The sequence below is a fragment of the Ochotona curzoniae genome, unplaced genomic scaffold, assembly GCF_017591425.1.
Source record: "Ochotona curzoniae isolate NIBS_2020 unplaced genomic scaffold, NIBS_Ocur_1.0 contig_66, whole genome shotgun sequence".
NCBI lineage: Eukaryota > Metazoa > Chordata > Mammalia > Lagomorpha > Ochotonidae > Ochotona > Ochotona curzoniae.
The window spans coordinates 6,127,717-6,153,088 of NW_024466512.1; the positions used below are offsets into that span (position 1 = coordinate 6,127,717).

Consider the following 25,372-nt stretch of genomic DNA (forward strand, 5'->3'; position numbering starts at 1 on the left):
AGCAAAAAGCTGGATCAAGAGAGCAGCCACCAGATGCAGAGGCCAGGAGCTCAACCTACAAGCCCAGGGACAGATGCAAAGACAACACAGCTACAGAAACCTAGTCCTGTAATTCTACATATCCAGTGATCTGCCCATGATACAAAGCTGTACTTACTTAATAGATCAGTGTTAGATGGTGATGGTGGTAATGCTGGTGATGGTGATGTTAATATTGATAGCAGTGATGTTGCTGCTGGTGCTGATGGCAGTGACGACTGTAATTCTGATGCTGCTGGTGGTGAAGAGGATAATGATGAAGGTGATTGTGGTGGTCCTAACGTGGGAAGTGATGACTGCGGCAAAGATGCTGGTAAGTATGAGGATGATAATGGTAATGATGGTAAAAATGATGATGATGGTGAAGTTGAGGATGATGGTGACAGTGATTCTGCTGATGGTGAAGAAGGTGATGGTGATGGGGATGATGGCCGTGATGACTGTGACAGAGATGATGGTGAAGATAATGAAGACATTGATGACGATGGTGGCAGAGGTGACTGTGGCAGTGATGGTGATGATGATGAAGGTGGCAGTTGTGATGGTGATTTTGAAGATGAAGATAATGAAGGCAATGATGTTGATGGTAGCAGTGGTGATGGTGGCAGTGATGGTGATGATGGTGGTGATTGTGGCGGTGGTGCTGGTAATGGTAAAGGTGATGATGATGGTGGTGATGAAGATGATGGTGATTTTGGTGGCAGTGGTGATTTTGAAGATGATGAAGGCAGTGATATCAATGGTAGCAGTGGTGATGGTGGCAGTGATGATGATGGGATTGGTGATGATGGTGATTGTGGCGGTGGTGATGGTGATTTTGAAGATGATGATGGTAATGATGTTGATGGTAGCAGTGGTGATGGTGGCAGTGATGGTGATGATGATGGTGGTGATTGTGGCAGTGGTGCTGGTAATGGTAAAGGTGATGATGATGGTGGTGATGAAGATGAGGTGATTTGGTGCAGGTGATTTTGAAGATGATGAAGCAGTGATATCATGGTGCAGTGGTGATGGTGCAGTGATGATGATGGATGGTGATGATGGTGATTGTGGCGTGGTGATGGTGATTTTGAAGATGATGATGGTAATGATGTTGATGGTAGCAGTGGTGATGGTGGCAGTGATGGTGATGATGATGGTGGTGATTGTGGCAGTGGTGCTGGTAATGGTAAAGGTGATGATGATGGTGGTGATGAAGATGATGGTGATTTTGGTGGCAGTGGTGATTTTGAAGATGATGAAGGCAGTGATATCAATGGTAGCAGTGGTGATGGTGGCAGTGATGATGATGGGATTGGTGATGATGGTGATTGTGGCAGTGATGCTAGTAATGGTAAAGGTGATGATGATGGTGGTGACAATGATGCTGGTGATGATGGTGGTGATGACGGTGATGGTGGTAGTGGTGATGGTGATTTTGAAGATGATGACGGTAGCAGTGGTGCTTGTGGCAGTACTAATAATGATGCTGCTACTGCTGATGATGATGATTGTGGCAGTGATGCTGGTAATGGTGAAGAGGATGAAGGTGATGAAAGTGATGATGATACTGAAGATGATGATGAAGACAATGATGATGATGATGGTGACAATGGTGTTTGTGGCAGTGATGATGGTGATGATGATGATGATGATGGTGGCAGTGGAGATGCTGATGGTGATGCTGGTGATGCTGATGGTGATGATGATTGTGACGGCGATGCTGGTAATGGTGAAGAAGATGAAGGTGAAGATGATGATGATTGCGGCAGTGGTGATGGTGATTTTGAAAATGATGATGAAGGCAAAAGTGATGATTGTAACAGTGGTGTTAGTGGCAGCGATGATGGTGATGATGGTGGCAATGGAAGTGATAACTGTGGCAGTGGTGAAGGTGATATTGAAGATGATGGTGATGGTAGCAGTGGTAATTGTGGCAGTGATGCTGATAATGGTGAAGATGATGATGATGATGATGAAGATGGTGGAAGTGGGGATTGTGGTAACGGTGATGATAAAAGTGAAGATGACGATGATGATGGCGTTGATGATTGTGGCAGTGACGATGATGATGGAGGCAGTGTTGACTCTCTCAGTGATGATGATGGTGATAAAGATGCAAAAAGTGAGAATGATGATGATGGTGATGATGCAGGTAATGACTCTGCTTCTATTTATTAGGATAAAAAGATATTTCTTTTCTGTTACATTGTAAGATAGCAATTTTCCAAGTATGGCTTCAGACCACCAGTATACACGTCCTAGGTGTATTAAAAATGTAAACTCTCAACTCTACCCTATACCTGCTGAATCACAGCTCTGAGTGTGGGCTTAGCCAGCTGTTTTCGTAAAGCTCTTCAAGGGATTTGGATGCACAGCAGGCTTAGTGAATTGCTCCTTTAGGACAAAGAAGCACTTGAAGTGCTCCCTGGTCCTAGTGATTGGAGGATGCAGCCCGAATGTGTCCCCTGTAACGTTTTCAATTGGTGTCATGCTTGTGCCTGTTGGGAATAATTTGCCTTTCTAGAATCCAGAGGGATGGTTTTCTGACTGTATCCGTCTAAACAGTGCCTGCATCCCCTGTGAGGACCAGGACTTTGCCCCGGGATTCTGTAGCCTGAAGTCGGGGGACTGGCACAGTGAATAGCTGTGCTTGAATAGCTCTACTTTGCCTGCAGCTCAGCTGCCACGTGACAGCTGTGATGTGGGAAGGTCCCACACTTTGGAGACTGGGTGTTGGGAGCTCATTCCTAACTTTGTTGCTGGTGCTGTTCTTCAATATTGAACCCCTGCCAAGCCTCACTCTAAAGGGTCCTGGTGTTTATCTTGGGAGAGGAGGTACTCAAGGTAAACTCTTCCGGTTTCCTGAGAAGGAGAGCCTGGGTGTCCACAGGCCAGAGGAGCCTCACTGTATGCCAGGTCCATCCTTGAAGGGGTCTGGAATATCAACCAGAAAGCCTCCTAGACCTTGGGTGACTACAATTTCAACCCTGCACTTCTGAAGACTCGATGTAGCAGGCTCCATTTGCATTATGATACATAAATATTAGCCCAACAAATCATAAGTATGTTGAATAGGATCCAGAAAAAGCCCCAGCCCATCTCACCTGGAGCAGGTAGGCCTGCCATGAGGGAACCTGTGAAAGGGGAGAGAGGAAGACATCAGCTTGCAGGATGAGGTCACAGACCCATCCCACCCAGGAGTCATTCAGAAGGCAACCCTCACCGGCACAGATGGCTCCGGCATCCTCCCCATGCTGGCAGTCGTGCATGAACCAGCTATTGTGGGTGCACAGGGCCAGGAGGCTTTCCTCACCACTGCAGCGCACGTTGTCCAGGAGAATCCTTCCAAAGCCTGGGCCAAAGTGGGCACCAAGGGGCGCAGACAGGGCTGGGCCGCACCCAAGCTGCCTGCACACGACCTGGGCCTCCCGCAGGCTCCAGCCGTCATCACACACTGACCCCCAGGTGCCCTGGTAGGAAACTTCCACACGTCCGGAACACCTGCCAGTGCCATTCACTAGCCTCAGCGCTGGCCAGGCCCCTGTGGACAAAGGAGTGGGGCTGCCTTTGTCAACTCGCCTGAAGAACTGCCACCCCTACCACCACCTGCCTGGTTGACAGGTGTAGAAAGAGTGCTGCCTCAAGCAGCACAATGCCATGTGCTCAGCTTGGTCATTGCACAAAGCTGGTCGGAGGGCAGAAGGGGCATTTCTCATGCATTGTTGCTTTAGAACCTGACATCTGCCTGGTAAAACTGAAACCTGGCCGTTTAGGAAAACGCTCTTCATCTATGAGGGAGCATTCAGGTTGTATATTCAAAGTGGAACATTCCATAGCAGTTAAAAGCATTGAAACTCATAGCACACGCACATGTATGAATGAGTGTCAACATGGGTGATGCTAACACAAACAGAACATCGGATAAAGAAAAACCTGTATCAGATTGTGTGAAAGGAAAAAGACACACATACAAATCATCTAACTTGTATATGTAAAATAGGACTAGAAAGAAATATGTAAACTCTAAGAGGGTGTTTCTTTGTGAGGAAGGAGAAGAGGCTGATACGTAGGGATTGCTGAGAGCTCCAAGTTGAACTAATTTTCATTTTTTTGATAAGGCCGGAAAATCTATGCAGTCAAAATGCAAGCTTTGCTCATGGCTGGGTAAGGATGCCATGGATACTTTCTTGTTCTCTTATTTTCTGACCTACACAAGCATTTTCTTGCAACAGCAGGAGTATGAGGGTGGCCAGAGGTGAGGCTGCCTGTGGGACCAGCTAGTCACTCATACCCTGGGAGACACAGTACTTGCCCTGTGTACTGCCCGCCCCCCCAACCCCCAGCTCAAGCAAGCTTCCTTCCTCCAGGGATCCACAAGCATAAAGGCGTATCCCATCAGGAAGCAGGAAGAGGGCTCACCAGGTAGGCTGTGCTCACCAGGAAGGCTGGGCTCAGGCATGATGGCTCTGTAGCTGGCAGGTGGCGAGTCAGCAACAGGTAGAACTGGAATGACATGGAGAAGGGCATCAGGGCTGAAGCTTCCTTTCCTGAGGATTCCACAGGGCACATCAGAAAAGGCCTCGCGGGTCCAGCCCAATAGCCTTGCATGTGTCAGGATCTTATATGGGCGCTGGCTTGTGTCCTGACTGCCCCACTTCCCATCCGCTCCTTGCTTATGGCTTGGGAAAGCAGTTGAGGATGGCCCAAAGCCTTGGGACCCTGCATCCAAGTGGGAGACCCTGAAGAAGCTCCTGGTTCCTGGCTTTGGATCAGCTCCACTCCAGCCATTGCGGCCACTTGGGGCGTGAATCAGTGGACAGAAGATCTTTCTCTCTCCTTCTCCTTCTCCCTGTAAATCTTGACTTTCCAGTAAAAATAAATAAATATTTTTTTTTAAAAAAAGAAAAGAAAAGAAAAAAATATCTCTACTAGCAATTAGCAAAGAGCCACTGGCAACTTCACACCTTACTCCAATGTCTGCATGGCTCACGATATCATAGTGAGCTACCAGATGTTGGAGGTGCTTAGTTCAGGTTGCTGACAGAAAGCTCCTAAGTGGGATTCTACTGTCCCCAATGCCTTTTATCCTTAGGCCCCTGAATTAAGACCTTAGGGTCTTTGGCATAAGGGTGCTCAGCAGCAGGAAGTCATTGAAGAACCGGGCAGACACTGTGAAAATCTTTGTAGTCATAAGGACGCTGGCCATCTTTAATAGTCTCACAGAGGCTGTTGCACAAACTAGTGGCCCCTCTGCCTGTATGTCCTGAACTCCATATCTATAAGGATGGAATCCTCACCCTCACTTGATAAGACAGTTGATAATTCTTCATTCCCTGCTGAGACTGAAAAACAAAAGCATTTGTTAGAAGAATCAGCTTCATCCATTCATTGACATATGAAGTCCTCACACTTCCTTCTGAGCAAGAATATTTGGACAGTATTTCGGAGGAATGTCTTGTCTCTTAAATGGAAGGATTTGTACCTCCCACCCCGACTAAGCCTAGCAAGATAATTCTTGGCCAAGACCAAAGCTGCCCCAAGAGGAACCAGATACCCTGTACACACATGAACCACCTGTATATTCACTCTTTCACTCAATATATGTTTATCGGGTGCCTATCACATACCACACCCCGTGAGAGGTGCCAGGAATACTGGGAAGAGCACAAAAGACAAAGCCTTTGCCTTAGGCACTAGCTCAGGTGATGTTGGGCTCTACACCTGGTCGCTACATTCCTTGACAATTAATTTCCTCAATGCCCTGAACTTCAACTCATCCTTTCTATGGGGCTTACGATGCTGGACGTGATGTGTATGACAAAGGCTCATGATGCTGGCTGGGACACATACGACAACATACGATGACTCACACTAAAGTTTCATTGTTTTAACTCACAGCTCACTGGCCTGCCAGATGACATGGTTGGGTGACCAGGGTCTTCTGGGGAGAGATCTGTTGGAAAAACACAGAGAAATTGACCCATGACGCTTCATACTGAACAGGGCTCTTTTTAACCTGCTACCCTAATACAAGCTTATTCAAAATGGAAAATTTTAAAAGGAGCATTTTTCCAGACTTGAAAGGCTATGTATGGGATGAATCCCTCTACGTGAAATATCCAGAATGGTAAATCTGCAGGGACAGGGGACAACAGCTAGGGATAGGAGGAAGAGTTGTGACAAGTCAGACTTGGCTACTTTCTAACAGTGTGGGGCAGAGGACCCCGTCCTTGAACCGCAGCATTCCGCCAAACACAAGGTAGGGAAGGCCACACTCACTGCCCGCTGATGGCGTCACCTCTCTTCTAAAAGCTTCACACAGATTCTCTGACTTTACCCTTATAACAACTCGTCCAAGTAAGTGGGTGGGTGTCCCTATGTTTCAAATAAGGTTATTGAAGTGAAAGGAGGAAAGAGAAAACCATGAGCTCACACAGATGGGAGGTGGCAGCAATGGAGCCAACAGGCAGACCAGTTGTCGGCTTTGAACACCACACCATCAGCATGATAGACATGTCTCCTGGATTTCAAACACAGCCTTACTTATTCCCTTGGACACAAGAGCTAAGAATTGTTTATGTTCTCTCTCTCTCTCTCTCATTAATTTCAAGAGTGAATAGAAGCATGCAAACTTGGAATAGCCTAGAGTTGTTACATTGAAAGCACATCAGCAAACAGGTGCACAGTCACTGTTCTTGTCACTCTGTGTGTGTGTGTGTGTGTGTGTGTGTGTGTGTGCAACTGAAGACAATGCTGAAAAATGAGAAATATGGATTCTGTCCCCAAAAAGTGACATGCCACTGGGAAATAGGAAACACACACACACACACACACACACACACACACACACACACACACACCCCTATGTGGGAAAGTAATGAGAGCTGAAGAGGAGCGCCTCCTGCAGAGGCAATGGACAAGCGGGCTGGGAAGCAGTGAGTGCAGCCCCAAAGTGAGCTCCTTTTGCTCTTGGCCTCTTTATCCCAATGAATCTTCCTGGTTTCTGAATGGCAACATGCCTAGTTTTGTTATTTTTTTTTTTAGATTTATACATTTTTATTTGAAAGTCAGAGAGAAGGATAGCACACAGAGATTTTCTGTCTTCCAGTTCACTGTCCAAATAGCTACAACGGCCTGAGCTAGGCTGATCTAAAGCCAGGAGCCAAGAACGTCTGGGTCTCCCACGTGGCTGCAGACGCCCAAGGACTTGAGCCATGTTCCATGGCTTTCCCAGGCACATCAGCAGGGAGGTGGATTAGATTGGAAGTGCAGCAGCTGGGCTCAAACTGGTACCCATATATAATACTGGCACCACAGACAGAGGCTTACCCTCCCATGCCATGGTGCTGGCACTGTGTAGTCCATATTTTCAGTAGCTAATGGGATTTCAGTGTGTGATATGGACAGTTAAGAATAGTCCAAGATTAAACTCTAGTATTCTAAAGTCAGATTGTTTTTGTTATCTTGCAATCAACTTTGGGTATAATATTTAACCTATCTAAGTATGTGCTTTTTCATTTGGAAAATGAGATTATACAAGTTCTTTCCGGCTGTGAGCAGGATTAGATAAGAAAATCCACACAAGGAATTCACATAGTGATAAACAAGACGTAAGGCAACGCTGTTTTATAGAAATCTAGTGTTAGACACATGTGTAATTTAAAAATTTTTGGTACCCATGCTTTAAAGAGTAGAAATGGGTGATTCACTTTAATGTTTCTTATTTCATCGAACATATCTAAAATAGTATAGTGTCAGCGTGTAGCCTATATTAAAATGTCAGTAACAAGTTTAACCTTATTTGTCATAGGACTAACTCTTTTTGAAAAAAACATTACTGACATATGGTTGATATATTCCCTAAACTGAACCTACTATGAGCAATTTATTGGTTTGGTCTGACTCATACCCTCCAACACGGTCAATGAAGGAAACCCATCTACCGCTCTAGGACTTTCCTCTGTCCTGTTGTGTGTGCAGCAAGAATGCTTTCACAAGCTCTATCCCCATAACACATTTTTTTTTCTGCACAATCCTGCTAGTCATGGGACCCCACACTGAACAGCAGGTCCACAGAACTGATTTATCTGTGCAGTCCTCCATGTCCTTATGGCTTTAGATTTGGGGTGCATTTGACATACGTGGTACATCTCAGTTCTGTCAGCTGTGATTCAAGGACTCAGAGAAACATGGATAGTCCAGGGCCTCAGTAATATTTTTTTTCCAGCTTTAAGGCTTACTAAAGATTATCATTGGCCTCATTGGAATATGATTTATACGATAGTGTAATTGTAACGTTAGCAGTTACAGATGGAGTGGAGATATCATCCATCAGTAGGACGATGAGGTGAAAAAAGACTAACCATACTAGTCCCCCTGCCTGCCATGACTAGCAAAGGGGGCACAATAGCTCCAGAACAGAATCACGTTTTAAGAGACAGATTTGCTTATTTTATTTGAAAGGGACTTACTGAGGAAGAGGTCTTCTGTCTACTGGTCCACTTACTAACTGGCTACAATACCGGGCCTGGCCCAGGCCCAAACCGGAAGTCAGGAGCTTTACTCGGATCATTCACATGGTGAAGGGGCCTAGGACCTTGGGCCATCTTCTGCTACTTTCACAGGGACATTACCAGAGAGATGGATTGGAAGTGGAGTATCCAGGACTTGAACAAGTACTTATGTGGGATAGTGGTGTCATAGACAGCAGTTAACTGGCTGTGCCACAATACCAACTCCAAAGAATCACATCTTTCCAAACTGGGCACCTGCCAGACATTAAACCAGATGCTCTATTTTATTTTCCAAATTCAAAAGATATGAGGTGACCCTTTAAGAACCTCTTACTGACCTACACACAGGCATGTGAATGAGCACACATATACACACCCCTAGTCCTCTTCCCTTTTCCACGTGAAGGCAGTGAGAGGAGACGCCAGGTGTCATCATGTTTCTTGACAATAAAGTCACAGATCATCAAATAGAATGAAGTTGGTCAGCGTGAAATTCAGAGCACCACAGGTTCTCTTGACCCTTTCTGCTCCGATCATTCAACCCCCAGGGGAACACTGGGGCTACCCAGTGCTGAGCAGAACCCAACCTAAGTGCTACATGGCGTCACAACATTGCAGCAGCGTGGCTGAGCCCTACCTGAAGACACTGAGCTCTCAGCAGGTACCAGGGGCAGCTGAGTTGACATGGCAGCAGGCAGAACTGTAATAAAGAAAAATCTATCAACAGGAAGTTAAAGAAATCATCTCCATGGAAACTTAATTGAAACAAGCGCTTATAAGGATCACACAACAAGGAAAGTCAAAAGCTACTCTTTCAACTACTTGTCTGGTACTCTGAGAGGTCAGCAGGAAAGCACGACACAACATTTTTTATATATATGTCTTTAGATTTATTTATTTTTATTGCAGGTGCGATGACCTAGCAACAACAAAAAAAATTTTTTTTTTTTACCTGACAAAATGGTTGCTGCATTTTCTTCACCTGTTGGTACAAACAGATTGAAATAGTTATTACTACAAATTTTCCTTCACCAAGGAATCTTCAATGTGATGAGTCTGAAACATTAAAAATGTGAACTAGACCAAACTCCTAGTGAAATACGTCTCCTTGAACTTAACAGGATCTCAGAAGGGCTTGCTGACTTAATTGTTTTGAAGACACTCTAGCAATAGAAGCAGTTAGCCTGCTTGTAGCCTGGGAAAGCAGTAGAGGATGGCCCAAAGCCTTAGGACCCTGAACCTGCATGGGAGACCCAAAGAAGCTCCTGCCTCCTGGATTTGGATCAGCTCAGCTCTGGCTGTTGTGGCCAGTTGGGGAGTGAACCAACAGACAGAAGATCTTTCTCTCTGTATCTCCTTCTCTCTGTATATCTGCCTCCCCAATAAAAATAAATCTTCAAATAAGTAAATAAATAAATCTAAAAAAAAAAATAAGGGGAGGAGACTCGCATTGTGGTGCAGTGGGTTAAACCAACACCTATGATTCCAGTACCCCATACAAGTGCTAGTTCAAGTCCCTGCTGCTGCATTACTGGCCCAGCTCCCTGCTAATATGGCTGGCACAGCAGTGGAAGATGATTCAAGTGCTTGGGCCCCTGCTACTCACCTGGGAGACCTGGATGGGGCTCCAGGCTCTTTGCAGCCATTTGGGAAGCAGACAAACAGATATCTCTCTCTCCCTATCTCTCTCTCTCTCTCTCTCTCTCTCTCTCTTTTTTTTCTCTCTCTCTCTTTCTCTTCCTCTCTCTCTTTTCTCTCCAAGTCTCTTCCTCTGTGTATATAACTCTGCCGTTCAAATTAATAAATGTTTTAAAAGAGGCTGTAAATAGAAAAATTACCAATCATTAAACACAGCCCTTTGTAATTGCTGAGGCCAATTATTCCATTCATCTCTGGACCACCTGGGAATTAGAACGCTCCCTCCTTAAAGTGGTGTCTTCTGAAAGGAAACTGCTGCCTTTGTTCTAGGAACATCAAGTGTTTTAATGACTAATACTTTGATTTAAACAGCAGTTCTATAAAAGAGCCAGAAGGGCAGGGACCATCTTTGGCTCTGAGAGAAACAAGACGGCCAAAGTCCTTGTTCTTGCAAAACCCATGCTCAGGAGAGCTGGGTCAGGACACATAGAACCAGCAAGACTAGAAAAAGAATACAAACCTGTCTTAGAGGACAAGCAAGAGAAAGACAGTAGATTTGCCAAATGGGACCTGATTGAGCAGGAATCTGATCTGTACATTCTGGAATCCTCTAAGAAGGCAGGAAATGTCAGCTGAGACACAGATGCCGAGAGCCAGCTGCGGGAGAGGAGCTGCTGTGGGGTCCTTCACGGATCCTCTTTGTTGGTTTTTAAGGGCTGGAAAAGCCCAGTGTTGAATGTGGTGTAAGGTGAGGAATCTTTGCAAGGGTCAAAGCTCATATAGAGTCTAAAGGGCCATGTGGGGCTGGACTATCGCTCCAAAGACAATGCATAGCTAGCAGAGGGGCTGAGTACAGGGGAAACACTGCCCCTTCCTAGTGTGTCTGTCACAGGGATGGATGATGTGTGTGGTGGAGGAAGGAAGAGGGGAGGAGGGTAACTGTTCAGAAAGCCATTTCCACAGTCAGGATGAATGAGGACAGGTGTGAACGGTGACCACAGCAGTGGCCTTGGGAGGTGCTCATGGGCAGCAGGGACGGGAGGTATAGACAGAGTTTTCCACTGCTGCGTCTATCTATGTGAGTGAAGCAAGAGGAGAGGTTCACCGACTTTAGAAACTAACCGAACAGAAGCCACATGGTTGTCCTAAACATCAGCTCCACTAGAAAGTCAAGAGAGGCATGGTAACATCTACAGACCAGCAGCTGTGCCCCTTGCTGCCAGTATGGCTGTGGGCAAATGATTAAATTTTCCATGCCCCAGTTCCATTGTTGGTAAAATGAGAACTGCAGTAGGAGTTAGTTCATTCAGTTCTTGTGAAAATTAAGTGCAAAGTGCTTAGGATGAATTCGTCCATTAGAGCAGAGGTCAGGAAGCTAGGACCTGTGGTTCATATCCAGCCCGGGCACTGGATTGTTGGTGAAACACTGTGGGAACACAAACATGCCCGTTGTCTTGTGGACTGTGATTGCCTTCATGTGACAACGGCAGAATTTTATAAATATGACAGGTCATCCTGTCTGTGAAGTGTAAAATTTTTACTATGTGGTCCTATTACAGAAAAAGTTTCCTGGCTTCCAAGTCAGGAAATGAAAGAACTGGTGCTGTCCAAGTGAAGTGCCTGGAGGAGCTGGCCCTTGCTGTCCCTCCGTGGGCGTGAGTTCACTGACCCAGGGGGAATATATGGAAGAGCACAGGGGACTTGTCCACGGTCACACTGAACAAGAAGCACACCCCGAGGGAACCTGAACTGAGAGCTTCTGCCACCAACACCCATCGACTCCCCTCACCCCAATGCTCAGGTTTGGAGAGCACACAGATCTGTCTTCAACATTAACCCTCTTGGGTTTACCTGATGTGGGACACACTGGTATCCAATATACCAGAGCACCAATACAAGTTATATGTAGGATACAATCCATTCTCTTTCCCAGTCTGGCTCAGCAATTGCAATAAAAATTAACTTTGATTTTAAACCAGAGAGAACATTTGCTCCAAATGAGGAATGCTTGCACACATCCAGCAGGAAATTAATCCCTACCTAGGGGCACTCGTACTGACTCTTCAGCATTCTCTGTGAGGGAGGGGTTGGGAACGCAGAGGTTATCAGAACATGAAAGCTACAAGCGCCCTGGTCGCACCCCTTCTCCAGCCACCCTGAGCCCCTAGCGTGGGGATGAGCATACAAACAAGTCACGTGAACCACATGATTTGTCAAGATCTTCCCTTAGCATAGTGGTAGCAGTACGCCTTGACCAGTAGCTGTTGGGAACATGAAAACAGCAGCACTTGAAAGATAACTAAAACTCCCTATGATGGAAGGGAAAATAAAGGTAATACTGTGGAAGGAAGAAAATGGTCCCAACCACACTTTCAGCTAAATGGCAAGGTGAGCTTAATGGCCTGGGAATGCAGAAATGTAAGTAATGATCATCGAAATGTGGCCATCTGATCCCCCTCACCATTTATTCCTTTATCATCTTCCTGTTATCTGTTCAGGCAATTTCTAAAATGAAAACATCAGATCTATGAAACAAGCAAAAAAAAAAAAAAGCCATGAATGTACCTAATGCAGGCTTTAAAAGCTCAGTCTCTGTTAACACGCAGGAAAAGATCTGTTTCAGAAAAGGGTAGATATTTCCAGGCGTGCTTCAGTTAGAAATTAGTTTTAAAATAGCACATTATGACTCCTAGAAACAAAAATGTGTCTTTCATGAAATGCACAGCCATTTAGAAGCAGACTGTGCCTAAAGACACATGTCAGATCCAACTGTGGCTGTGCCCACCAAGCCACACCTTCTCCCAGGGGACAAAGCCGCATGGCACTGCAACACAGCTCCATGGAACCTTGTAGAAGAGACCACACTGCTGGAATTCTTAACCAAAACTCCAAGTAAATAAAAGAAAAACATAAAAGAGGAACAAAACCTAATTTTAAAAAACCCAACACACAGAAACACATCCCAACGACTGAAGAGCTGAAGTTGAGTTAGAAACTAATTAGCCCGGTTAGCGTCACGTAGTCTGGTTGAAGGCAATTGGAGACTTCACTGCTGTAGTCCTGTTCAACTAGTTCCTCTTTCCCTCCCTCAGCACACACATTGTTGTCCTTGGCTTTGCCACCAGGCCGAGAAGTAGCCACATATTTGGTGGATATTCATCTAAAGCAGTGGCTCCCCCAAGGGACATTCGCTGATGCTAGGAGACACTTTGGGGCATCACAGTCAGGGAGGGAGGATGCTACTATTATTTTCTTTTAGTAGATGGAAATCAGGAAGCTTTGAAATAGCTGTAAGGCACTGGACAGACCACCCACAACACAGAACAATCCAGCCCCAATGTCCAAAATACATGGCTGAGAACCCCGGGTCTAGACGTGCGGCAATCGTTATTGTCTGATCAAAGATGTGATTAGAGACACACAGCCTGACCTCCCAGTGAGCAGCAGGACTCTCAGTGCTACTCTGAGTTGTCACCTTGCTTTCTTTCCCCAGACTGCACACGACCAGTGGGAAACAGTTTGTCTCCTGGAGAAAAGTGGAGCATGCCTAGTGAACTAGTCACGTCTCTGTCCACTCCTGTCTTTTCTCCAGTCCTGGAAAGGAAACTACACATATCTGCCACTGTTTTTCTCTGTAATAAATCCACTTCAGCATCTCATGGTTAATAAATTCCTGAGCTCTCTAATCACCATGTTTCTTGACTCTGGGCTTGCCTAAGTGGTTCGAGTCCCACCTGCAGCTGGTGACAACAAGGCTGAAGAACACTCACCTGCACAGATGACACTGGCATCTTCCCCGGGGCCGCAGTTATGCAGGAGCCAGTCGGCGTGAAGACACTGTCCCAGGAAACTCTCGCCTCCACTGCATTCCACATCATCCAGCAGAAATTCCCCTCTGCCTTCTCCAAATCGGGCCTCACCGGGGGCGGCCAGGGCGCGCCCGCAGCTCAGCTGCCGACATACCACATGGGCTTCGCTCATGTCCCAGAGGTCATCACAAACCCTGCCCCAGTGGCCCTGGTAGAAAACTTCCACGCGACCAGAACATCGGCCTGACCCGTTCACCAGCTGCAACTGGGGCCAATCTTTCAGGGAAATACGAAAACATTGCATGTCAGCAGAAGGAACCAATCCTGCATCCACCCTTTTGTTTATCCATGTAGCAAGCGTTGATTTAGCACAGAGGGGATCACAATGGATAGCCCTGTGTTATAGTCAACAGTCTGGATTTGCACCTGCTGTTGCCCAGTTTAGAGCCTAGTTAGAGTCCGGAGGATGTGGGCATATCCATCTAAAAGTGGGTGCACATTTGCAAGTATGACAACCCTGAGAAGCTAAGGGAGAATGTTCCTAATATTTTGAGGGTACAAAAAGGGATGGTGGCAGAAAGATGTCTTTCCTAAGAAGTGACAATGGGGGACAAAGCCTTCCTCTGTGCAGTGGAGAAGCCAGAACAGCACAGGTTTCTGAGAGAGGTGAATGCACAGGGAGCTTTGGTTGGAATCATTTTGTTTGGCAGGATGCATATGATCAGAGACCTGCCTGTGACTTCAAAACTCGTGACCCACCCATCTGCATCACACAGAGATGGGAAGTCTTGACTTACCACTGGGAAACGGCATCAGGAACTCGGCGTCTGAGAGCAGAGAGAAAGAAGTGGGTGCTGTTGCTAAGCAAAGGGCCCATTGAGCCCACAAGCATCAGTGTGCGCACGAAGGCCCAGGCAGCTGCTATCCAGGGGATCCCATGATTGGGGGATGCACAAGGGAAGTGCTGGCCTTGGGTGAGGGAGCAGCTAATTCTGCATTTGGACAGCAGAGTCACATACAGATAGTTCTTATAACTAGATTAGTGTGGATCCACCTCTAGCCAGCAAGGGAAAGAGCTGATAGACGTGTTTCATTTTGTTTTTGAGAGGCAGAGAAAAAAGGGGAGAGGTGGAGAGAGAACTCCGGTCTGCTGATTTACTCCTCAAATGCCGAAAATGGCAGGGGCTTGGCCAAGGCCAAAGCCACAAGCCAGGAAAGCAAGTTGGGTCTCCCACCCTGGGGGAAAGAACACAAATGCTTGAGGTGTCACCACTGCCTTCCAGAATCTACACTGGTGGGAAGCTGAAGTCAGCAGCTGCGGGGTGGGACCTGGCCGTGTCCACCCTGAAACTGTATGCTGATGGGACTTCCAAGGAAGGCTGACACTCTAGGACTCAGCTAACACAAAGTGCTTTTCTCCGTTCGTCTCGAATTTGCTAAACAAGGGAGAGGGAAGCAGAGGCTCCTGTGGTCACCCTCATTGACTCTCTGGCTTCAGTTAAGGGAGTGAAGGTGAGATGCTTTTCAATGCAGTTTCAGTTTCGTTACATCTTTGAAATGTGATTTATCCTTGCTCCCTAACTTTCTAAAATACATTTGGGTAAGGTGTTTCTAGTATGGTTAGAGTAACCTCCCCGTCTTCTGCCTCTTCCCGCACCTGCTGCACTGGGTTCTGTGGGCAAATAGAGCAAACACTCCTGGGCCTTGTGGGTGTCCTCTTGGAGTCATTCTAAGGTGGTTCTTACCAAGAGCTTCCAAAGTTCCATGCTCGGATTCTGTGAGAAAGAAAAGAAAGGTGAATGGACTGTGGGTCTCAGAACTGGCAAGAGTTCTGGAATGCCCTGTGCTGGCTGGCAAGGCCCACAGATACTTCCTGTCCAGGACCGTGATGGCCTACAATGAGTCTTACACGGGACTGCTCCAAAAAAATAAAATCTTTAGGCCATCGCTGTGTCGAAAGGAAAGATCTTTGTTTCCAAGACTTGTTGAAACACAAACTTCTTAGCTCAAATGCACAATCAGGACAAGCCCAAGATGTTTATGCCATGGCCTTTACTGTGCCAGAAACTGGGCTGAGGGGCAGGCTCAGAACAGAAGAGAATGTGCCCTGGCTCTGGCATTTGGCAGGAAGTTTGTGATTTTCAACGAAAACACAAAAGGCAACAAAGAGTTATATGTTGGGTTAACTGGATGGTCAAAAGGTCTGATTCAAGGTACTAAGCAGCTGTCATTTGTGCTGCTCTCCTCCTGGGATTTGGCTTTTCAGCAAGATGGGAGCAGGGCAGAGGCTCTGGAGGTTGAGAGGAGAGCTGAGATTCACGGTGGAAATATCTTGGTTTCCCAGGGAATAGAGACATTAAGTAAGAAAGTTATATTCCGGTCATCTACAATTGCATCTTCTCAGTTTAAAACATTCAATTTATAATGTGTAGCAATGATAACACGTATTTGGGTGTTTTCTATGCCTGAGCACTCTCCCAGGTGTTTTATGAATATTTTTAACAACACCACCCCACAACCCCATCATTTTATGAGCTCTGCTGCTATTTACAAGAGAGGAAAGAAATTGAAAAAACTTGTCCACATTCACAGGCAAAATCAACGACCAGTTAGCCTGGAATCCCCCAGGTCTTCCTGGATTCAAATCCCATCTTCCCACGCTGAGACTTCATCAGGCATATGAAGGGTTTTCAGAAAATTCTGGAAAAATTTATACTACATAAAAAGCTATGCATGACTCTCAACATTTTTTTTCATCAAAATAAATTTACTTTAAAAAAAGTTTCAGCTTCTAATTTCATTTCCCACAAGCTGAAGGCCCCTCACACAGATCAAAAAAAATAGACGCAGACATCCAAAGCACTAAAAAGTTCTCGAATTCTACCTTAACACCCGGGTATGCTTTAGTGGAAATACTGGAGTAGTGGGTGCAAAGCTGTTTACCAAGAATAAAAGGAAGGAGCACTGGCTTCTCGCCTAACTATTTTCATGTGATAGGAGTTATCTTTATAAAATGAATATAAAATTACACTTTCACTGTATATTTCACAACTTCATCCAGCAGCAATAAAAAAATTAGAACTGAAATTCAAAACCACTAGTGCTAAGCATCAAAATGTACATAAAAGAACATTTAAAAAGACATTTGTAGTTAATAAGGATTATCTTGAAGCTATTTGTTGTTTGGTAGTATTGCCACATTTCCATTTGTTAATGAAAGTGGGAAAATTAAGCAATAAAATATTTTACTGTTTTCCTCAAAGCCACAAGATAGCAAAGTGACTGAAATGCTACAAGTGTTTTTTTCTTTTTTTTTAATTTCCAAAGTAAGTAAAAATTTCCATAAGAAACCAGATAGGGGATAAACATTACGACCAAAATAGAAATAAACCTGCTTTTTACGGAAAGGTAGGGTTAGGGTTAGAAAGCTTGATGAATCCAAGCCCAGACCATTGTGTGCTCACTGTGCATATTCAAACCTCATTGAACAATAATAAAGCACAACTACCTGAAGTGCCAACTCTCAATACAAACATTAAGAAATACAGGTAGTAGTCCTCCTGCATCCACTGTTCAGAATCCTACTGGCAGTCACGCTTTTAGCGATAAATTGGCTAGCAACTTGTCCACAGAAAAGTTTTGACTCTCAAGTCAAGCATGATGATAGAAGACGCTCAGCTCAGAGGCCCTTTATCAGCAGCTGGACTGCATTAAATAGAGCAAAGGCTCTTGTCTGAATTTTAACCATTGTGGATCATGGTTCCCCGCCCTCCAAGATCCCCCTCCAAGCTTATTATCAGGTATGGACGACATGGGTGTGAGGCATCCTCCATAGTACCTGCTCCAGATAGGATGGCGGCGTGGAGGTGCAGCAGCCAGAGCAGCAGGGCCAGGCAGCCCATGGTGGGAGCTCCCGGGTCCTGGGAACCCTGCAGGCTCTGCTATATATACTCTGCAGCCTTCCCGGGGGAGGCAGGTAGGTGCAACCCGATGCTCTTCTCAGGTGTGGGTTGGCAGGTGTTCAGAGTGGGGACAGCTCATTTGCTGTGTAAGATGCACTGACTCTGCCTATGTAAGGCATTCTATGGAACAGGTGGAAAATTAAAATAAGAGAGAAGATAGAACTTGTTCTGATACCTGGCTGGGCATGTGGGACCCCCTAGCCCCTTGTGGGGAGAGAAGCTGAAAGAAGGCCCAGATCTTTCTGGAGGCACGTTGCCTTCAGCATTTGGTCACTTCCACTGGAAGAAATCTCTGAGACTCTGCTCATTTTTCAGTGCCTACACTGGGCCTTTCGTTTCCTGGAGTTTTCCCAACTGCAGGTACCTACCCCATTTGCTAATTCCCACCTGTCCTCTTGGTGCCCCTTCATGACATTCCATGTGTTCTACCTGGCTTCCCGTTTGTTGTTTAAGTCCAAGTTCCTACATTAGCTTACAAAGCTTTTCAAGGGAAGGACTGCTCTTTATATTTTTATAGACTTAACTATAATATCTTTTATTTAAAACATAGTTATCCTTCTACCTAACTATGTGCTGTGCTGAACTGGGCCGTACCCATGGATCTGCTGTTCGTCCAGTTACTGCTTCTCTAGCAGGTTTCTCTTTATTCGGGTCAGCCATCAGCTCATAGTAGCAGATCACCCCATAATCTCACAGCAGTCTACTCTTTCTTGAGCCGGGCAGGCAGCAGACTTTCAAGGGAGAACACACTTCAGGAGCATGTATCTGCACCACTGTGTCTGGAACAAGGAAGGAGGCAAGAAGGCTGTGCACACGCAGTGGGCTCTGTGTTGTAGAAGTTATGGAAGACCACCTGCCACTGGGCAGCTCCCTCTGTTGACCACCATGTCCACCAGGAAGCAGTTCTGGCTTTCTTTGTTGGAGGAAAGCCAGTGGTCAGCCAGGTTCGCTCTTGGTCATGATGGCAAAGGGGAGTCGTGAGCAGAAGGGGGTGGGAGCTGGACTTGACCTTGGAGGCTTTGGGTCTTATTCCTTCCTTTGTGGTTCAGGGCAAAAACTAAACTTCACTGGCTGTTAGTTCCCTCAAATGAAAAATAGGACTTCTAACTAGATGAGTGTCCTCCAAATATCCCCAATTTGGGGTCTGGCACTGTAACCTAGTGGCTAAAGTCCTTGCTTTGCATGTGCCAGGATCCTATATCAGTGATGGTTCTAATTCCAGCGGCCCCGTTTCCCATGTATCTCCCTGCTTGCTGCCTGGGAAAGCAGTAGAGGATGGGCCAAAACCTTGGGACCTTGTACTTATGTGGGAGATTCAGAAGAGGCTCCAGGCTCCAGGTTCCTGGCTTCAGATCAGCTCAGCTTTGGCCATTGCTGCCGCTTGAGAAGTGATTAAATGGATGGAAGATCTTCCTGTCTGTCTCTTCTCTGTATACCTGGCTTTCCAATCAAAATAAAATAAATCTTAAAAAACAAAACCCACAAGCCACAAATATCCCCAATTTTATCTTTTGAACAGTAAGTCAGTAGCATTACAGGCCCTCTAGCTCGCCGTCTTTGTCCTCCCATGGGGAAACAGTGATGTGTGGCTCACAAGACTGACACAAATCAAGAGTGTGTCTCATAAGGCCCACTTGGGAGCCTGCAACATAGATGACAGTTCTTGCTCCTAAGTGGCGCTACAGTCTCAGCCTGTCCTGGCCCCAAGAAGCTGCTACAAAATTAACTAAGATGACATATATATGACAACACCAAAGTTATCTCTTTTGCACCAAGTGCTGAAGAGCTGAATTTTCCTTAAAATAATCTGATTCTTTGAAAGTCCAACTAAGCATCTTAGAATTGAGCATGAATGGGATCAGGATACGATGCTTGCTGGGGCGACACTAAGCCACACTGAGCACTTTTGTGTGCTGATGAGAAGGCTGTCCCAGCTGCACTGCTGTGGAAGATGGACAGCCTTCCCCTGAGACTCGTGGGGGATCGGCCAGTGTCACCCATGTGTTCACATGATGGCTGCTATTTGTCGCATGTTGCACAGGTCTGGCTTCTCACCAGTTAATGAAACCTAGAAGCAATTGCAGGTGCTGGGGAGGGGCCCTGTCTTCTGGCTCAGCAGTTTCCCAAGGGGCGTGCTGAGAAGGCAGGAGCTGTCACCAGGGTGGTGCTCACACACTGCTCTCAATTCATGGTAACGGGAAAGGAATCCTACCCACATCTTGGGTCCATCTCATTTCCCCTCAGCTCTCCTCATTGCTGGGATCATGTCTTGAGGAAGTTACCGTAAGCCTTGATGAGGCCTGGGTTGGGCAAGACACAGATTATGGGAGGTAAAGCTGCTTCAGAAAAATGATAAAAACCAGCGGGCAACTGATAACTTCCCGTGTGTTTGTCCTGCAGAGGAACAGCACAGCCTTACACTGGAACGAAAAGCAGTCGGGTTGCATCATGGTAACATTGAAAGAAAAAGAAACTTTCTCTCCAGAGCAAGTGTTTGTGACTTCCTCCTGATTTCCTTAGTTTCCATTTCAGACCAAACCCCTCCCTATTCACCAGGTTTGGGCCCAACTTGCAAAGTTTCACTGATTGGGTCTGTGTTATGATGGACTGCAGCTCTGGAATCCCTTGTAGGTGTCAGTTCAAGCCCTACCTGCTCCACTTCCACCCCAGCCCCTGCTTACGCTCCTAGGAAGACTGTAGCGATGGTGCAAGTGCTCGGTCTCCTAAACCCTCGGGGCAGCTCCAGGGAAAGACGCCAGCTCCTGGCTTCCGCCTGGCTCAGCTCTATTGCAGCGATTTTGAGAGTGGCCAGTAGATGAAAAATATCTCTCTCTCTGAAACTTAGACTTTCAAGTAAATAAAATAAATCTTTAATTGATCATTCTAGAAGCTAGATCCAGGTGGACAGTGGTAGTTTCATATATGATCCTTCAGGGATGGGTCAACCTCCTGCGTTCAAGGTCTCTGGTTATCTGGTGAGGCTGAGACCTGGGACAGCTAACAAGAACCTGTGTGCCCACTTGATTTCCAGCTTTTTAAATGCTTACACACTTTGTTTTTGTTTTACTTCAGAAGTGAGAGGCTGGAAGAGAAAGCGAATGCTCCACTTTTAGACGTGAGAATTGAACAGGGCGACATTGACCTTCATGCCTGGGTTGGCTAGAGAGAGTGACGCTGCAGAACAAGAACTCAGGTGAGATCATCCTCGCGTGCTCTCTCTGCACACTCTTCTTTCTCACGAGACATGAGACGCCATTTCTTAAGGATGGAGACCAAGGGAGTGGCCTTTGTCTGCAGGGTTTGCTCTAACTTCTGGTCTGTATCTGCAGCTTAGTGATTTCTGCGATCATCACCCTCAGTTTCCACAGGGATCGGTCCCAGGATCCCCATGGACACCAAATCTGCAGCTGCTCCATCTCCTTATATAAACAGTACAAACTATCAACAGAAGCCAAGCACACCCTCTGGATACTTTAAATCATCTCCAGGTTGCTTATGATAAACACCAGATGCAATGTTACAATACCCGATACAATGTCGATGTTCCTAGTTGCTATACTAGGAATTCAGGGATTAAGGACAAGAGGAAAATGTCCTATTGGTACAGGTACAATTTTCCTGAATTTTTAAAAAATATTTAAATCTATGGGTACTGGGGTCCGTGCAGTGGGTGTGGATGACACAAAAGGTGTGAAGAGAACGGCTCTCTTGTTTGACAAGGCCCAGAGAGGTTTCCAGCTGTTTGGCAAGGCCCGGCAGATGTCTCTCTGACCACCTTGAGGCAGTCTCACCCCCTTTGACATGGACACTCAAACACCCCACTAAAAATTTTGTGATCTATTGAGGCATTGTTGTTTGCCCCGTGAGATGGTTTTTGCAACTGAAGTGAGCTTAGGAGTTAATGTCAGTGATAATGTCTTGGTGAGTGGGTCTCTGACACTTTACACACAATTAAGCCCATGCCATTTCTGGACACCTTATTGGGTGCCTAACCATTGCCTCAGAATCTGGCCCAGACATGTAGCACACCTTCCATGAAAGGGCTTGATAAATATCCTAAACGTTAATGAAAGTGATAGGAGTAAGAGCTGAAACTGCTATGGCAATAAGTGTAGTTACTGTGATCTCAAAGGCTAGCCTGTCTTTGCAATTTCTTTGGAGCATAGAAAATGTAACTATTTTAACCACTTTTATAATTTTTGGCTAGAGGAATTAAAGATGCTTTTAATTATTGTTTATGGGGTTGTAGAGCCTATAGTTGTAAGGGGATTTAACATTTGAAACTTTTGTCTTGGTTTTTTATGTTTTTCCTTGTAACTTATTTTTCCCATTAAATGATGTGTAAATCATAGAAATAGAAATGTGGTAGGAATGTACTACTGATTAGCAGGTAATCACATGTGTCTGTCTTGGCCTTGGAGTCCTGGCTGTCGCTCCATAGCTACCACTGAAGAACGAACAATGGCTTGCTTTGAAGAATATGAACATGGTATTTTGCAGAATTATCTTTAGGGGCACCTGCTTAGCCCTGAAGTACAGACAGAATGACCAAATGTCTGTACAGGACCCTTTAGTCTGGAAGTAAAAAATAGAACAACTAGTTTGTTCAGAAGCTTATGATGTGTCTGAGCAAATATAAAAGCACAGCTTCTTGAGCTGCTGTGAGAGGGCACCAAGTGTCAACGTCCATGTCTTTCATCGCCAACTCCATGCACCCTTCCCGAGCTCTGGCCTCAGCTGGAGCTAGCCTCCAGCATAAGAGATATAAAATCCATGGCAAGGAGAGTTGACTAAATGAGGTGGTCATTGTTGCAACCTCAGCCGCTTGCTATACCCTCTTGTGTAAAATACAGCCTGCTTTCTTACAAAGTAGAATGAAAACTATGCAAAGGGATGGCTTTGTATCTGTCAGTGTTTCCAACAGCAGATCAAAATTTAATCCTCTAGTTACAGAAAGATGACGTGGACATAACTACACTTCTGTGACATAAACAAGAAGAAGCTAGTTCCTGAGGCAAAGCGATAAGCACGTACCAAAGGCCACATGGCACAAAAACTGTCTTAACCAGTCTCCATGAGAAACATCTTCTAAATGTATAAAGTAACATGATAACTCCAGTAAATCTCACAACTCCAGCCTGCATTTGAGATCACAGTAACTACACTTATAAGATTCTTTTTTATTTTAATGCAATTCATGAAAGTGAGCAGAGAATTGGCCAAATCCCATTCACTGGACCCAATGTACATCCGAAGTGGGATAAATTGGCTTACTTTGTTTTTAACTCTTAACAAAAACACTTTTTAAAATAAGAAAGATGAAAAACGTAAGGGTTCAAGCCATGGAAAGTTGTGCTGTTGTCTGATACGAATAGATTCCTCAAGGAGGTACACGGACTGCGTCACTAGGGCTTCTCCGCTGCTGGGTGCGGATTGACTTAGCCCTCCCCTCTTCTGGGGGACTCTCCGCTTCGTCATCACTGGTGCCCCGAGTGACCACAGTCGTCTCTGTGAGCTTCTGCTACGGTGTAGATCCTGGCCTTGGGGTCACACGGTTGGGGAGAAAGTGACCTGCGTGCAGTCGGCAGCAGACAGAGGGCAGCAGACAGAGGGCCGCCGCCTTCGCCAAGGGTAACTGAAGAACGCGCGAAGCCAGCCGGATCATTGGGCAAACATCCCCAGGTCCCTTTCAGTTGAATGGCTTCTTGTTCCTTTTCAGGGTGGCACGCTCCCCCTTGTCCTGTCCTATCTGCCCTATGGGAGAAGATGGAGACAGAATCTCCTGGGACTGACTTCCTCGCACGCACCCGACATCTCATTTGTCAAATAACATTTGGTTCACAAAGAAATCCCATTGTGAAATCACAAGCTCGCCCACATTTGAAAACTTGGCTTCGGGAAGAAGCTTCCACGTGCATTAGGCTACATTTAGGAGCAAGTCGACATTTGTAACAAACAGTTTACCAAAAGCAAGAACTCCAGGCTCTAGCTTTTTCATCTTGGATGCATAACAGACTCACCTGAGGACACTGACAAATTATAAATTATGTTACAAATTTACAGATGAAAAATTACTAATGCTTGGGCTGTATGCTCTGAGCTTCTAAGAGAATCACTACAGGATGTTTCCTGGGCATCTGGGTTTGTTTCCTTCCTAAATCCAACGTGCGATCAAGGTTAAAAAATGTTGCTTTGTACACCGTTTTTCTTAGCACTTTCCCCTATCAAGGCTTTGGCCTCTTTCTTATTTCTTCTCTAACATCTGCTTTCCTTGGACTATAGAATCTCTGTTACAATGAAGACTTTGTATTTCTCATTGAATGGAGTTTGGCAACAAGCATCTATTTTATTCGAGGCCAATAATTTCTTTATACAATATTGAATGCACTTTGGAATGCTGTACTCGAAAGATTTTAGTTGCTCCAAGAGTACTAAAAGCAAGGGTCACAAAATGAGTGCTTAAAGAATAGCACTCTATTGTCTCACAGTTCCCAGGCTGGGAAATCTGAAATGAAGTTGTAACCGCAGTCAGTTCCTTATGAGAATGACAGGAAAGGATCTAGCCAGGCCTCTCCCCAGGGTATGGCACTTTCCTAGCTGTATTTGGAGTTCCAAGGCATTGGCAGCACCACTCCAATCTCTACTTTCATCTTTCTAGTATCCATGTGTGTTTCAAAATTCCCCCTCTTTAAAGGACAAGTCATATTGGATTAGGATGAGCCCTCATGACCTCACTTTAATTTTTAACTTCTGCAAAAACTGTCCTCAGATACAAGGTCACCTTCTGAAATTCTAAGGGTAAGGGTCCCAGCCGATAAATCTAGGGAACATGATTCAATTGGAACATGCAGCATTGACTAAATGCTCAGCAACACTGAAATCTTTGCCCACATCAACAAAGTCCACATGCATATTTGCAGGCAGAAAACCCTCGGTCTCAAAGCAAACACTACCAAAGGAAAAACAGAGAACTCCAGAACTCCAAGCCACACTCTGTTCCCTCATCACCATGAACCAACTCTCCATTCCTGTTGTCACCAACTCAGTAAGCGTCCCTCCCCTCAGGGACGTGTGTTCTCTGCCATGTCATAGGGACCACAGAGCACACAACTCCTCCAGTCTTCAGTGTCAGCATGTGTCTCCCACTCTCTTTTACACATATTTGCTTTATTTTTGTTAGAAAGGCAGAGTTATAGAAAGAGAGCAAGACAGAAGGAGAGAAATCTTCCATCTGCTGGTTCGCTCTCCAAGGAACCACCATGACCAAAGCTGAGCTGATCTGAAGCCGAGAGCCAGGAGCTTCTTCCATGGTTGCCAGGTCCCAAGAACTTAGACAGTAGAGGATGGCCCAAAGCCTTGGCACCCTGTCCTTATATGGGAGACCTGGAAGAAGCTCCTGACTCCTGGCTTTGGATAGATTCAACACTGG

At 45.7% G+C, this 25,372-nt stretch overlaps 1 protein-coding gene across 1 annotated transcript in view; it reads right to left on the reverse strand.

Moving 5' to 3' along the window:
- The window catches only part of LOC121164355 (deleted in malignant brain tumors 1 protein-like), a 142,194-nt gene that overhangs the window by 66,596 nt on the left and 50,226 nt on the right, over positions 1 to 25,372 (reverse strand). Inside the window, exons 13-16 of the mRNA XM_040992484.1 lie at positions 13,943 to 14,246; positions 3,245 to 3,595; positions 3,126 to 3,155; positions 195 to 2,219 (exon numbers count right to left, since the gene is read on the reverse strand). Of these exons, the coding sequence (XP_040848418.1) occupies positions 195 to 2,219; positions 3,126 to 3,155; positions 3,245 to 3,595; positions 13,943 to 14,246 (2,710 nt within the window). The remainder of the gene's footprint in view (positions 1 to 194; positions 2,220 to 3,125; positions 3,156 to 3,244; positions 3,596 to 13,942; positions 14,247 to 25,372) is intronic.